This window comes from Rhinopithecus roxellana, chromosome 12 (assembly GCF_007565055.1).
Source record: "Rhinopithecus roxellana isolate Shanxi Qingling chromosome 12, ASM756505v1, whole genome shotgun sequence".
Taxonomy (NCBI): domain Eukaryota; kingdom Metazoa; phylum Chordata; class Mammalia; order Primates; family Cercopithecidae; genus Rhinopithecus; species Rhinopithecus roxellana.
Window position 1 is genome coordinate 119,180,847 of NC_044560.1, and position 14,584 is coordinate 119,195,430.

At 45.5% G+C, this 14,584-nt stretch overlaps 1 protein-coding gene across 1 annotated transcript in view; it reads left to right on the top strand.

The window, feature by feature from the left end:
- The first annotated feature begins 11,509 nt into the window (after window positions 1-11,509).
- NLRP8 (NLR family pyrin domain containing 8) overlaps window positions 11,510-14,584 on the top strand; it is a 48,550-nt gene continuing 45,475 nt past the window's right edge. The window contains exon 1 of the mRNA XM_030942359.1: window positions 11,510-11,876. Within this exon, the coding sequence (XP_030798219.1) occupies window positions 11,510-11,876 (367 nt within the window). The remainder of the gene's footprint in view (window positions 11,877-14,584) is intronic.

Here is a 14,584-nt window from a genome sequence, read left to right on the forward strand (position 1 = left end):
ATATACCATGAGGCCTTTATGATTAAAATATAGTATTGGCACATGTGTAAATAGACTGAGCAAAGGAACAGAGTGGAAAATTCAGAAATAGAATTATTAACATATACAAATTTGATAAATATTGCAGCACTCATAAGTGAGGGAAATTGATTTTTAATAAGCGTGGTGATGCTAGATCAGTTTCCTACACCACAGAATAATTTTCAAGCACATCAGAGATTTAAATGCATCAATAAAACCTGAGAAGCACCAGAAGAAAACAATTGAATTCTTCTCAAACTTGATGGTGGGGAAAGCTTTCTTAGCGAAGATTTAAAATTCAAAAGCAATTAAGAGAAAAAATAAATAAATTTTATTACAAATGTTTTTTAAGCATTCATAACAAAAGATGTGTTAAGCAAGGTAAAAAGACAAACTATAAACTGGTAAATATATGTGCAACTTAGAAAGAGTTTACATGCCTAACTTTTTTCTTTTTCTTTTTCTTTCTTTTTTTTTTTTTTTTTTTTTTGAGACAGAGTCTCGCTCTGCCACCCAGACTGGAGTGCAGGGGTGACATCTCCACTCACTGCAACCTCCGCCTCCCGGGTTCAAGTGATTCTTCTGCCTCAGCCTCCCAAGTAGCTGAGATTACAGGCATGTGCTCCCATGCCCAACTAATCTTTCGTTTGTGTGTGTATTTTTAGTAGAGACAGGGTTTCACCATGTTGGTCAGGCTGGTCTTGAACTCCTGACCTCAAACTGTCCACCTGCCTCAGCCTCCTAAAGTGCCGGGATTACTGGCGTGAGCCACTGTGCCCAGCCTATATGTCTAATCTATAAAGAGCTTTGAAAAATTACCAAAATGAAATGGAGAAACTAATAATTGTTTGTAAGCAAAGAAATGCCAATGACTCTTGACCATCTGAAAACATGCTGAATCCTCTATATAATAAAAGAAATGCAAGTTCAAAATTATATGGAAGTCTCATTACTTACTTATGAGATGGCCGAAAATCCTCAAAGTTTGATAACACACTCTTGGCTATTTCCTGTAAACCTCATGAAAACTATTTTACCTTTGATTTTTCTCTCTGCTGATGTCTGAAGACACATCATCACACCCTTTGTGAATATAAAACTCATACACAGCCCGGGCTTGATGGCAGGTACCTGTAATCCCAGCCCTTTGGGAGACTGAGGCAGGGGATCCCTTGGGGCCAGAAGTTCAAGACCAGCCCAGGCTGTTTAACATAGTGATATCCCCGTCTCTACAAAAAAAAAATTAGCCATGGCCGGGCGCGGTGGTTCAAGCCTGTAATCCCAGCACTTTGGGAGGCCGAGACGGGCGGATCACGAGGTCAGGAGATCGAGACCATCCTGGCTAACGCGGTGAAACCCCGTCTCTACTAAAAATACAAAAACTAGCCGGGCGAGGTGGCGCGCGCCTGTAGTCCCAGCTACTCGGGAGGCTGAGGCAGGAGAATGGCGTAAACCCAGGAGGCGGAGCTTGCAGTGAGCTGAGATCTGGCCACTGCACTCCAGTCTGGGTGACAGAGCGAGACTCCGCCTCAAAAAAAAAAAAAAAAAAATTAGCCACCAGTGCTGGCATGCACGGATGGTCCCTGTTGTCAGAGGCATGTGAACCAGAGCAACTCCATCTTGAAAAGGAGTTGGTTAAACTGAGGCTGAGACCTCCTGGGCTGCATTCCCAGATATTTAAGGCATTCTAAGTCACAGGATGAGATAGGAGGACAGCAAAAAATACATGTCATAAAGACCTTGCTGATACAACAGGTTGCAGTAAAGAAGCCGCCAAATCCCACCAAAACCAAGATGGCCACGATAGTGACCTGTGGTTGTCCTCACTGCTACACTCCCACCAGCACCATGACAGCTTGTAGCCTCTGGTCGTCCTCACTGCTACACTCCCACCAGCACCGTGACAGTTTACGAATGCTATGGCAACGTCAGGAAGTCACCCTATATGGTCTATAAATGGGAGGCATGAGTAACCCACCCGTTGTTTAGCATGTCATCAAGAAATAACCATCAAAATGGGCCACCAGCAGCCCTCCAGGCTGCTCTATGGAGTAGCCATTCTTTATTCCTTTATTTTCCTAATAAACTTGATTTCACTTTACAAACTCGCCCTGAATTCTTTCTTGCACGAGATCCAGGGACCCTGTCTGGGGGTCTGGACTGGGACCCCTTTCCTGTAATGCCGTTTACTGGAGAGGCTGAGGCAGAAGATTACTTGAGCCCAGGAAGCCGAGGCTGCGGGGTGAGTTATGATCGCACCACTGCACTTTCATCCTGGGCTGTGGAACGAGACCCTGTCTCAAAAATATATCAATAAGATAAAATTGAAAAAAATGTAAAACTCTATGTAAAAACTGGTGATATTCCATCATGAGTTGATGCAAACTTGATAAAGTTGGTTATCTTGTGGGTTTTCTCCCCAACAACTATAGGTGACTTTTTTTTTTTTTTTTGAGATGGAGTCTCGCTGTGTCTTCCAGGCTGGAGTGCAGTGGCTCACTGCAAGCTCTGCCTCCCGGGTTCACGCCATTCTCCTGCCTCACCCTTCTGAGTAGCTGGGACTACAGGTGCCCAACACCACACCCGGCTAATTTTTTGTATTATTAGTAGAGACGGGGTTTCACCGTGTTAGCCAGGATGGTCTCGATCTCCTGACCTGGTGATCTGCCCACCTTGGCCTCCCAAAGTGCTGGGATTACAGGCGTGAGCTACGGTGCCGGCCAACTGTAGGTGATTTTTTTTTTTAAAGAAAATTCCTCAAGCCAGTCCTTCCCAACGCCCCTCCCTTGTACTCCGCTGGTGAGTTCTCCTTTTCCCACAAGCTCTGTCTCTAGGTCTCCCTGACACTCAGCCCATTGGATGTGGGCCCTAGACTGGGCCCTGATGATCTTGTGACCCTCCTTTTGCTCGATGCAATTCTATCCCAAGTAGAAGAGATGAACATGTAAACAAGATGAGCCAATAAATGACTCTCGATGTTTCCAAATGGGAAGTGGCTCTTTCAGACTGAACACGGTGTTAGCCTTCTAAGGAGCCCGGGAAGCTCTCGAAACATGTAATTTTCTGTTACTTGCTCTTCTAGACCTAAGAGGCAAGGGAGAGTTTTCTTTACAAATTGGAAGCACCTGTAGAATCAAGACCTGCAGCCCATTCATTCTGAATTGAGGGAGCTAAATGCCTTCCAATCGGTGCAATGTAGAGGAATTCTAGTGAGCCAGCCTCCACCAATGGGAAGAGAAGGTGCCAATTGCCTGAATTCCCCGGCACCTATAAGGGTTGCAGGGTGGGGCAGACCCGGTGATGTCTGCTTTGGGAGATGCTTTGGACAGGAAGGAGCCAGCAAGAATAATTCTCTGCAAGGGTGAGTTTTGTTTTGTTTTGTTCTCTTCTCTTTTCCTCATCATCCACTTCCTTACAGTTACAATGGCCAGACCCTTGAGTTGGCCACACCCAGTGGGTCCATATTGAAAATCAAAAGTGAGAGCTAGAGATTCAACTGCAAACATGACCAGCTCTCATTCAGAAAATCCTTGCCCATCTCTGAAACTCAGCTTTTCTGACCCCGAAGTGAAGTCCTCAATTCCCAAGTTTTCTTTCAGCTCTGAGGATCGGAGAGCCAGGAGACTCACAGCACTAGCAAAATTCTAAGAACTGAAAGAGACATCGTGAGGTCTCCAGGTGTCCAGAGGTCTAGGGTAGCCACTGGCAGACGCAGTCGGAAAAAAATCAAAATCGCTGTAGACGTGAAGAAGAAATCGCGAGGCACAGAGAAGAAAGCTGCAGGATTCAGCAGCACTGACTTTGACACTGCCCCTCTGCAAATATTCCTTCTCAATAAACGCAGGTGTCAGTCACCCACACGGCTCGGCTCATGGGCTTAGGAATTCGGTCAGGTTCCAACTGCTGGTTTCCAACACTCACAGCTTGGGCTGAATTTACTTAACTTAGTTCAACTTCCGTTTTCTCCTTTGTAAAATGGACGGAAAAGGATTCATGGGATATAATTCTTACCAAAACTTAAAGTTATATGGACTCTAGGGTGATTAAGACTCGACCACAGAACCAGATGGAGATGACAAACTTTTATTTTTTAAAAATGTGTACCCATTAGAATAGTGATGTTTAAAATGGAAAATAATCCGTGTTGGCAAGAATGTGGAGAAAATGAAACTTTAGTGCATTGTTGATGGGGATGGAAAATAGAAAACAGTATGACGGTTCCTCCTGCTGACCTCAGGTGATCCACCTGCCTCGGCCTCCCAAAGGGCTGGGATTACAGGTGTGAGCCACCACACCCGGCCTGCTTTTTAATGTTTAATTTTTCTGGGTACATAGTAGAAGTATATATTTATGGGGTACATGAGATACTTTGACACAAGCATGCAATGCATAATTACCACATCATGGAGAATGGGGTATCCGTCCCCTCAAAAATGTATCCTTTGTGTTACAATCCAATTATACCATTTTAGTTATTTTCAATGTATAATTAAATTACTATAGACTATAGTCACCATGTTGTGCTATCAAATACAAGGTCTTATTCATCCTTTCTAATTTTTTTTGCCCATTAACCATCCCCCACTTTCCTCCCCGCCCCCCACAACCCTCCCCAGGCTGTGCTCACCATCCTTCTACTCTCTATATCCATGAGTTCAATTGTTTTGATAACTATTTTTTAGAGACATGTTCCCGCTCTGTCACCCAGGCTGGAGTGCAGTGGTGCGATCTCGGCTCACTGCAACCTCCACCTCCTGGGTTCAAGCAATTCTCATGTCTCAACCTCCCGAGTAGCTGGGATCACAGGCACCCACCATCACAGCTGGCTAATTTTTGTATTTTTTGTAGGGATGGGGTTGCGCCATGTTGGTCAGGCTGGTCTCAAACTCCTGACCTCAAGTGATCTGCCCACCTCAGCCTCCCAAAGTGCTGGGATTACAGGCTTGAGCTACTGTGCCCGGCCTGTTTTAATTTTTAGGTCCCAAAAATATATGAGAACATGCAATGTTTGTCTTTCTGTGCCTGGCTTGTTTCACGTGTAGATGATCTTGATCTACTTCCATAGGGGACAGAAGTATACTTTTCCCTCTCTCTGTCTTTATTGATCTTAGATTCATTGGCTGGAGCCTGTGCATTCGTTTCATGAAAGACAGATTAACAAAAGCACAGCAAACAAGTTTAGGTATGCATACCCATGGGAGCACTCAGCGATGAGTAACACAAAGGCGTGGTTAGAACTTAGACTTACCTGTCATGCTAACAAAAGAACAATACATTCTTTTTTTTTGAGACAGTTTCACTCTGTCGCCCAGGCTCACTGTAACCTCTGCCTCCCAGGTTCAAGTGAGTCTCCTGTCTCAGACTCCGGAGTAGCTGGGATTACAGGCGCCCACCACCACACCCAGCTAATTTTTCTACTTTTGGTGGAGGCGGGGTTTCGCCATGTTGGCCAGGTTGGTCTCGAACTCCTGACCTGAGGTGATCCACCTGCCTCGGTTTCCCAAAGTGCTGGGATTATAGGCGTGAGCCATCGCACCTGGCCAGAACAATGCATTCTTAGAAAAGTGAAAAGACAGATGAGAAAGACCTCAAATTCCTGGGATGGTAAATTGTGAGAAGGTAAATGTGTGGGGGAAGAAATGGAGGATGAGGGCTGGCTCATAAGGGTTTGTTGTGTAGATTCTTCTGGTGCCTCCTCAGGGCTGTATGTGTCGGGAGCTGTCTCTGGTGATTAACTTCTGTGTTTCCTGGTAGAGAAGGGGAAAGGGGGCACCTTTACAAACTGATGTCTTGCTTTTTGGCAAATCAAGGGAAGGCAGATAATTTTTCTTGTGTCTGCTCCTTCTCAAGCATCTTCAGCTCAAAATAGTCCATTTGAAATATACAATAAATTATTATGAACTATAGTCACGCTATTGTGCTATCAAACGCTAGAACTTACTCCTTCTATCCATTGTACTTTTGTGCTCGTTAACCAACCCCTCTTCATCCAGCCCCTCCCACCTGCCTTTCCTGTCAATATGTACCATTATCATGTACCAATTTTTAAAACTCAGTACACCAAACTGGAATATTTGAGGGTGGTGAATTCTGCTATCCTTCATTTCTCTGAAAAGTCAGGAACTCCTTGCTCAGACCCACAAACCCACCTGCATCTGGATGTGGGCTCTCCACCCTCTTCCTGCCAAGAGTGCTTCAGACCCAGCCTGTACCCTCAATTATCTCCTTCTCCTGCTTTTATTTCCTCACTTGCCAACACTACTTTTCTCTTCTCTACCCCCTTGAATGTACAGACATCCCACAGCATTTCCATCTTTAGGAAAATCTTTTTTTGTTGTTTTTGGTTTTTTTGCGATGGAGTCTCACTCTGTCACCCAGGCTGGAGTGCAGTGGCACAATCTCGGCTCACTGCAACCTCTGCCTCCCAGGTTCAAGCGATTCTCCTGCCTCAGCCTCCCAAGTAGCTGGGATTATAGGCGCTCACCACCACACCCGCCTAATCTTTGTATTTTTAGTAGAGATGGGGTTTCACCATGTTGGCCAGGCTGGTCTCAAACTCCTGAGCTTGTGACCCATCTGCCTCGGCCTCCCAAAGTGCTGGGATTACAGGCATGAGCCACTGCACCCGGCCTGATTTTTTTTTTATTGATGCATAATAACTATGTATTTATGGCAAGGATGGCAGGGAGGAGGGATAAAGAGAGGTTGGTTCGTGGGTATTAGAAATGGAAGAGGGAATGAGATAGAAGATGTCCCACTGCTACCTTTCAAGAAGGAGGAAGGAGCAAAAGTCCAAAGACTGCATGAGGCTTCTAGAAGCTGGAGAAGGCCAGGAAACAGATTCTCCCCCTAGAACCTCCAGAAGGAACCAGCCCTGCCAACACCTCGATTTTAGTCCAGTGATCTTAGCCCATTTCAGGCTTCTAGCCTCCATAACTGAATGTTTTATCCTAAAAATGCTGTGTTGTCGGCCGGGTGCAGTGACTCCCACCTGAAATCCCAGCACTTTGGGAGGCTGAGGCAGGCAGATCATGAGGTCAAGAGATCGAGACCATCCTGGCCAATATGGTGAAATTCCGTCTCTACTAAAAATACAAAACTTAGCCGGGCGTGGTGGTGCCCACCTGTAATCCCAGCTACTCAGGAGGCTGAGGCAGGAGAATCATTTGAACCTGGGAGGCGGAGCTTGCAGTGAGTCGATATTGCGCTACTGCACTCCAACCCGGGTGACAGGATGAGACTCCGTCTCAAAAAAAAAAATACTGTGTTGTCTTAAGCCACCAAATTCATGGTAAATTTGTCACACTAGTGCAACAGGTCACGATTCTTCTTTCCAGGATTATGTCTGTAGCTCCCTACCCTTATTCTCAGTAGGAGAGCCAGCCAGAAGGATCCTTCAAAAAGTTACAGCCATCCCACGTCAGTCCAATCAGGTCCCGCGTGACCTCTTGAGATCATCTCCACTGTCTTCGTCTCGCCCATTCACCTCCACTCACGCTGGTCCTGTAGTTTCTCAACAGCTCCAGGTACATCCTGGCCACAGGACCGTGGTCCTTGCCTTTCTGTCTGGAACTCATCTGATATCCACACAGCCCATTCCTGTGACTTCTTACCTCCTCCTCTCCTCCAAGCTTTTGCTCAGACATCCCTGCTTCAGTGAGCGCTTTCGTCAGCCTTTTACAAATTGCAGCAGGGTATTTCTCACTTCCTGTTCTCTCTCTTGGCTCTTTTTTCCGTGGTGCATATAATCTTCCATCACATCACAGTGTGCTCCCATGAGCATGCACACATAGATAAACTTCCGTTTGCTGTGCTTTTGTGAATCTGTCTTTCATGACCATAACATCCAAGGCTCCAGCCAATGAATCTAAGATCAATAAAGAGAGAGTGAGAAAAGTTTTTCCTCCCCTACACTTTTTCATCCACTGAAATGTTAGCTGCATGAGGCAAATTTTCGTGTGTCTTTTGCTCACCAACATATCCCCAGTGCCAAAAGTAGAGAGCATATTTGACACTGGGATATTTCAGTGAGTGAATCCAAAAGGACTGTGTTATGAACTGAATGTCTGTGTCCCCCCCCAAAATCCACAGGCTGAAACTCTAACCACCAAGGTAATGGTAGAAGAAGGCAGGGCCTTTGGGAGGTGATTAAGTCATGGGGCCAGAGCCCTCATGATTGGGATTCTAGCCCTTATGAAAGAGACTCCAGCAAGCTCCCTCAACCCTTCCTCCATGTGAGGAGGACACAGCAAGAAGGTGCTATCTATGAACCAGGAAGCCGCCCTCACCAGACACGAAATCTGCCAGCACCTGGATCTTGGATTTCCAGTCCCCAGAGCTGAGAGAAATTGTCTGTTGTTACTAAGCCACCCAGTGTATGGTATTTGCTATGGTAGTCCAGACAGCCTAAGACAGACTGGCCTGTGCAGATACCATCTCACACGTGCAAGTGCATCTGTGAGGTGCAGTTTTTGGTTTTGTTTTGTTTTTTGAGACAGTCTCACTCTGTCACCCAGGCTGGAGTGCAGTGGCGCGATCTCGGCTCACTGCAAGCTCCGTCTCCCAGGTTCACGTCATTCTCCTGCCTCAGCCTCCCGAGTAGCTGGGACTATAGGCGCCTGCCACCAAGCCCAGCTAATTTTTTGTATTTTTAGTAGAGGTGGGGTTTTCACCATGTTAGCCAGGATGGTCTCAATCTCCTCACCTCATGATCTGCCCACCTCAGCCTCCCAAGGTGCTGGGATTACAGGCGTGAGCCACCACGCCTGCCTTTTGTGTTTTTGTTTTGAGACAGAATCTCACTCTCTCACCCGGCTGGAGCACAATGGTGGGATCTCAGCCCACTCACTGCAACCTCCCCGTCCTGGGTTCAAATGATTTGCCTGCCTCAGCCTCCCAAGTAGCTGGGACTACAGGTGCATGCCACCATGCCCAGCTAATATTTGTATTATTTTTTTTTTTAGTAGAGATGGGGTTTCACCATGTTGGCCAGGATGGTCTCGATCTCTTGACCTCGTGATCCTCCCCGCTCGGCCTTCCAAACTGCTGAAATTACAGGCATGAGCCACCGCACCCAGCCTCAGGTTGCAGTTTTAGAAGTAGAATCACTGGGTTCCATAGCAGTGCACACATGATTGCTAGATATTGTGAAAAGGCCTTTCAGAGAGGTTCCCCCTGCTTATGTTCCCTTCAGCAGTGAATGAAAGTAAAGCAAAACAATGATGTAATTGTCAACACCCTCCCTTGCCCTGCAAATTTCTTTTCTTTTCTTTCTTTTTTTTTTTTTTTTTTTTGAGACAGGGTCTTGCTCTGTTACCCCGGCTGGAGTACAGTGATGCAATCTCCACTCACAACAACCTCTGCCTCCTGGGTTCAAGCAATTCTCCTGCCTCAGCTTCCTGAGTAGCTAGGATTACAGGTACCCACCACCATGCCCAGCTAATTTTTGTGTTTTTAGTAGAGGCAGGGTTTCACCATGTTGGCCAGGCTGGTCTGGAACTCCTGACTTCAGGTGATCCGCCTGCCTTGGCCTCCCAAAGTGCTGGGATTACAGGCATGAGCCACCGCACCCAGCCAGTCCTGCAAATTTCTTAAAACTTCTGCTCACTGTGACTGGAACGTGGTCACCAATGGTCATGGAATAAGTAGAGGTAGAAAATGTGTGACTGTGTTAGGCTCCTCCATGCAGCGCCACCCACTGGACGGGAGGAGCACTAGCAAGAGTCAGTCACCCAGGAGCACATCACGTTTGTCCTGGGACCAAACCCAGCTACTCTGGACCCAAGGGACGACTGAGTCGATTAAACAAGTTTATCCAGAGGTTTGGTTGTCACATAAGTTATAAGAGGGAGAAGTGTTAAATAAGAAGCTATTGGCCAGGTACAGTGGCTCACGCCTGTAATCCCAGCACTTTGGGAAGCTGAGCCAGGTGGATCACTTGAGGTCAGGAGTTTGAGACCAGCCTGGCCAACATGGTGAAACCCCGTCTATACTAAAAACACAAAAAAATTAGCTGGGCACGGTGGCGGGGGCCTGTAGTCCCAGGTACTCAGGAGGCTGAGACAGGAGAATGGCATGAACCCGGGAAGTGGAGGTTGCAGTGAGCCGAGATTGCACCACTGCACTCCAGCCTGGGCAACAGAGTGTGACTCCATCTCTAAGTAAATAAATAGTAAATAAATAAATAATAAGTAAACTATTATTGGAAGTTGGGGCAGGGGGGACAAAAATACACCCATGGTCTTTTTTTTTTTTTAATTTCTTTTTTACTTTTCTTTTAGATACAGGGGTACATGTGCAGGTTTGTTATATAGGCCAATGTGTTATGAGGGTGGGTTTGTTATACAGGTTATCTCATCACCCAGGTATTAATCCCAGTACCCATTCATTATTTTTCCTAATCTTCTCCCTCCTCCCACCCTCCAGCCTCTAACAGACTCCAGTGTGTGGTGTTCCCTCTATGTGTCCATGTGTTATCATCATTTAGCTACCACTTACAAATGAGAACATGTGGTATTTGGTTTCCTGTTCCTGTGTTAGTTTTGCTAAGGAATAATGGTCTCCGACTCCATCTGTGTTCCTGCAAAGGACATGATCTCACTCTTTTTTATGGCTGCATAGTATTCCATGGGGTTTATGTACCACATTTTTTATCCCGTTTATCACTGATGGGCATTTAGGTTGATTCCATGTCTTTGCTATTGTGAATAGTGCTGCAGCGAACATATGCAGGCATGTGTCTTTATAATAGAATGATTTATATTCCTTTGGATATATATCCAGTAATGGGATTGCTGAGTTGAGTGGTAGTTCTCTTTTTAGGTCTTTGAGGAGTTGCCACACTGTCATTCATAGTAGTTGAACTAATTTGCACTCCCACACACAGTGTATAAGTGTTCCTTCTTCTCTGCGACTTCGCCAGCATCTGTTATTGCTTGACTTTTTAATAATCACTATTCTGACTGGTGTGAGATGACATCTCATTGTGGTTTTGATTTGCATTTCTCTAATACATGATCCATTTTTTAAGAATAAAAACTTTGTTGAATTTGAGATCACTTTTAATCTAATAGAGCCTTCTAACCAACCATATATTTTCTAGATTTTAGCTTCACTGAATTATTTTACCTGCTTCTCATTTTTCTTTTTGCTAAACCTTTTGTGAAGGTTTTGATATTTTGCTTGCCTCTTTCCCAAAAGGAGGCATAGAGAATAAAAACTACAAACAATCCATCAGTCTAATGGACTAATCCCAAACATTCAGTGCATCTTCAGTTTTTCCACAGGGCAGAGAATCTTTGAGGAAAGGAGGTAAAGGGAGTACGCGGCATGCAGAATACTCTGCCAAGTAAGTGTTACATTAATCTGTCTTCTTTGGTGGTGTTTTCATCTTATTTTATTGTTTTATGTTTCTGCAGGTCTCGTGTTTCTCTCTTCTGATCAGTTGTGTTTATCGTGGACACGGAGGTGTTCTCTGCCTTGACTAAAGATGAGTGATGTGAATCCACCCTCTGACACCCCCATTCCCTTTTCATCCTCCTGCACTCACAGTTCTTGTAATCCACCCTGGACATTCTCCTGCTACCCCGGCTCCCCCTGTGAAAATGGGGTCATGCTGTACATGAAATATGTGAGCAACGAGGAGCTACGATGGTTCAAGCAGTTATTACTGACTGAATTCAGAACTGGCACCATGCCCATCACCTGGGACCAGGTCAAGACAGCCAGTTGGGCAGAGATGGTTCATCTCTTGATAGAGCGTTTCCCTGGACGACGAGCTTGGGATGTGACTTCAAACATCTTTGCCATGATGAACCGTGAAAACATGTGTGCTGTAGTATGCAGAGAGATAAATGGTGAGTGTTGATCTGGTGGATAAACTCGGAGTGAGCTTGGCTGCTGGGCAGCTAAATACTCTACTTGCCACCCCTATCGCTTATTGGCCATCTGAGCAAAATGCAAATAGTGGAGGAAGATAATAGATCTAACCCAAAGGCGAAGACTGTCATACGGGCATTTCTTATACTTTTTTTTTTTTTTTTTTTTTTTTTTTTTTTTTTTTTTTTTTTGAGATAGAGTTTCGCTCTTCTTACCCAGGCTGAAGTGCAATGGCAAAATCCCGGCTTATGGCAACCTCCACCTCCCAGATACAGGTGACTCTCCTGCCTCAGCCTCCTGAGTAGCTGGGATTACAGGCGCCCACCACCACACCCGGCTAATTTTTTTTGTATATTTAGTAGAGATGGGGTTTCACCATGTTGGCCAGGATGGTCTCGAACTCCTGACCTCAGGTAATCCGCCTGCCTTGGTCCCCCAAAGTGCTGGGATTGCAGGTGTGAGCCACTGTGCCCAGCCCATAAGGGCATATTTTTTAAAACCCTAACTGAATACTGCTTATATGCGGTGAAGGTCAAATGAAGACATGGAGAAGTAGGGAGTAAAATAGTGCAAAAGCGTATGCTGTGGAAACAGTAAACAGAAGAAAGCTGGTATGGCTATGGTGATGTCAGCAGTGCTCTATTTAAAGCGAGAAGGTTAAAGATTTTAAAAGGCTGTTTTGCAGCAACAAAGGGTCAGTCCCACTGGAGGATGCTGTAATCCAAAAGCTCATCTTCCCTATGTATAAAGCAGAGCTGGACTACAGTCGTCCCCTTATCCAACGTTTTTCTTTCTGAAGTTCGTTACCCATGGCCGATCATGGCCAAAAATAGATGAGTACAGTAGAGTGAGATATTCTGAGAGAATACCTCAGAGAGACCACATTTACATACCGTTTATGATAGGAGAGTATTATAATTGTTCTATTTCATTATTATTAATCTTTTACTGTACCTAATTTATAATTTAAACTTTTATCATAACTAGGTATGTATTTTTTTTTTCTATTTTGAAATGGAGTCTTCATTCTGTCACCCAGGCTGGAGTGCAGTGGTGCGATCTCAGCTCACTGCAACCTCCACCTCCTAGGTTCAAGCAATTCTCATGCCTCAGCCTCCCTAGTAGCTGGGATTACAGGTGCGCACCACCACGCCTGGCTAATTTTTGTATGTTTAGTAGAGATGGGGTTTCACCACGTTGGCCGGGCTGGTCTCGAACTCCTGACCCTAGGTGATTTGTCTGCCTCGGCCTCCCAAAGTGCTGGAATTACAGTCATGAGACACCACACCCCGCCTAGGTATGTATTTTTAAAAATCAGTATCTACATGGTTCAGTACTATCCACAGTTTCAGATATCCACTGGGAATCTTGGAACATAGACCCTGCAGAGAAGGGGGGACTACTGTATTAAAGGAAAAATACACCAATCCAGAAACATGATAGGAGCTGTGAACCTGCCTCTCCCAATAGCCGATGTTACAAGTAGTCAGTCTCATCAGTAAGAATGGAGAAGACATCAGCTCCACAATTTTATTTATTTATTTTTATTTTTTTTATTTATTTATTTATTTTTTTTGAGACGGAGTCTCGCTCTGTCTCCCAGGCTGGAGTGCAGTGGCCGGATCTCAGCTCACTACAAGCTCCGCCTCCCGGGTTTACACCATTCTCCTGCCTCAGCCTCCCGAGCAGCTGGGACCACAGGCGCCCGCCACCTCGCCCAGCTAGTTTTTTGTATTTTTTAGTAGAGACGGGGTTTCACCGTGTTAGCCCGGATGGTCTCGATCTCCTGACCTCGTGATCCACCCGTCTCGGCCTCCCAAAGTGCTGGGATTACAGGCTTGAGCCACCGCGCCCGGCCATCCACAATTTTAAACATAAACAACAGGAGACTGGGTGTCCAATGACTCCTTAGCCACTGGCACCCCAGCAGCTGGCTCAGCACCTAGCATGTTATAGTTGCTCGAATATTAGATGGCTAGAGAGTAATTGATTGTGAAAAGGAACTTTGTTTTGATAAGGCAGCCCAGGAAGTCCTCTTTGAGGAAGTGATGCTAAGGTTGGGACCTAACACGGGAGAACATAGCTCATCATGTGGAAAGGAGAGAGAGTCAATGGAAAAGAAAATCAGAGGGGATGGAAACTCCATTGCCCAGTGGTAGAGAAAATCTTAGTGTTAAACAGAAAAATGTTAATATTTACTAAAACCCGATGAAAACACACAGAGAGGCCGGGCAAGGTGGCTCATGCCTGTAATCCCAGCACTTTGGGAGGCAGAGGTGGGCAGATCACCTAAGGTCAGGAGTTCGAGACCAGCCTGGCCAACATGGTGAAACCCGGTCTCTACTAAAAGTACAAAAAAAAAAAAAATTAGCTGGGCATAGTGGCGGGCACCTCTAATCCCAGCTATTCGGGAGGCTAAGGCAAGAGAATTGCTTGAACCCTGGAGGTGGAGGTTGCAGTGAGCTAAGATCATGCCACTGCACTCCAGCCTGGGTGACAAAAGCAGAACTCCATCTCAAGAAACACACACACACACACACACACACACACACACACACAGAGAGAGAGAGAGAGAGACACAGACACAGACAGTTGATCCTCATTTTTCATGGATTCTGTATTCATGAATGTACCTACTCATTAAAATGTATTTGTAACCCCCAAATCAATACTTACAGTGCGTACA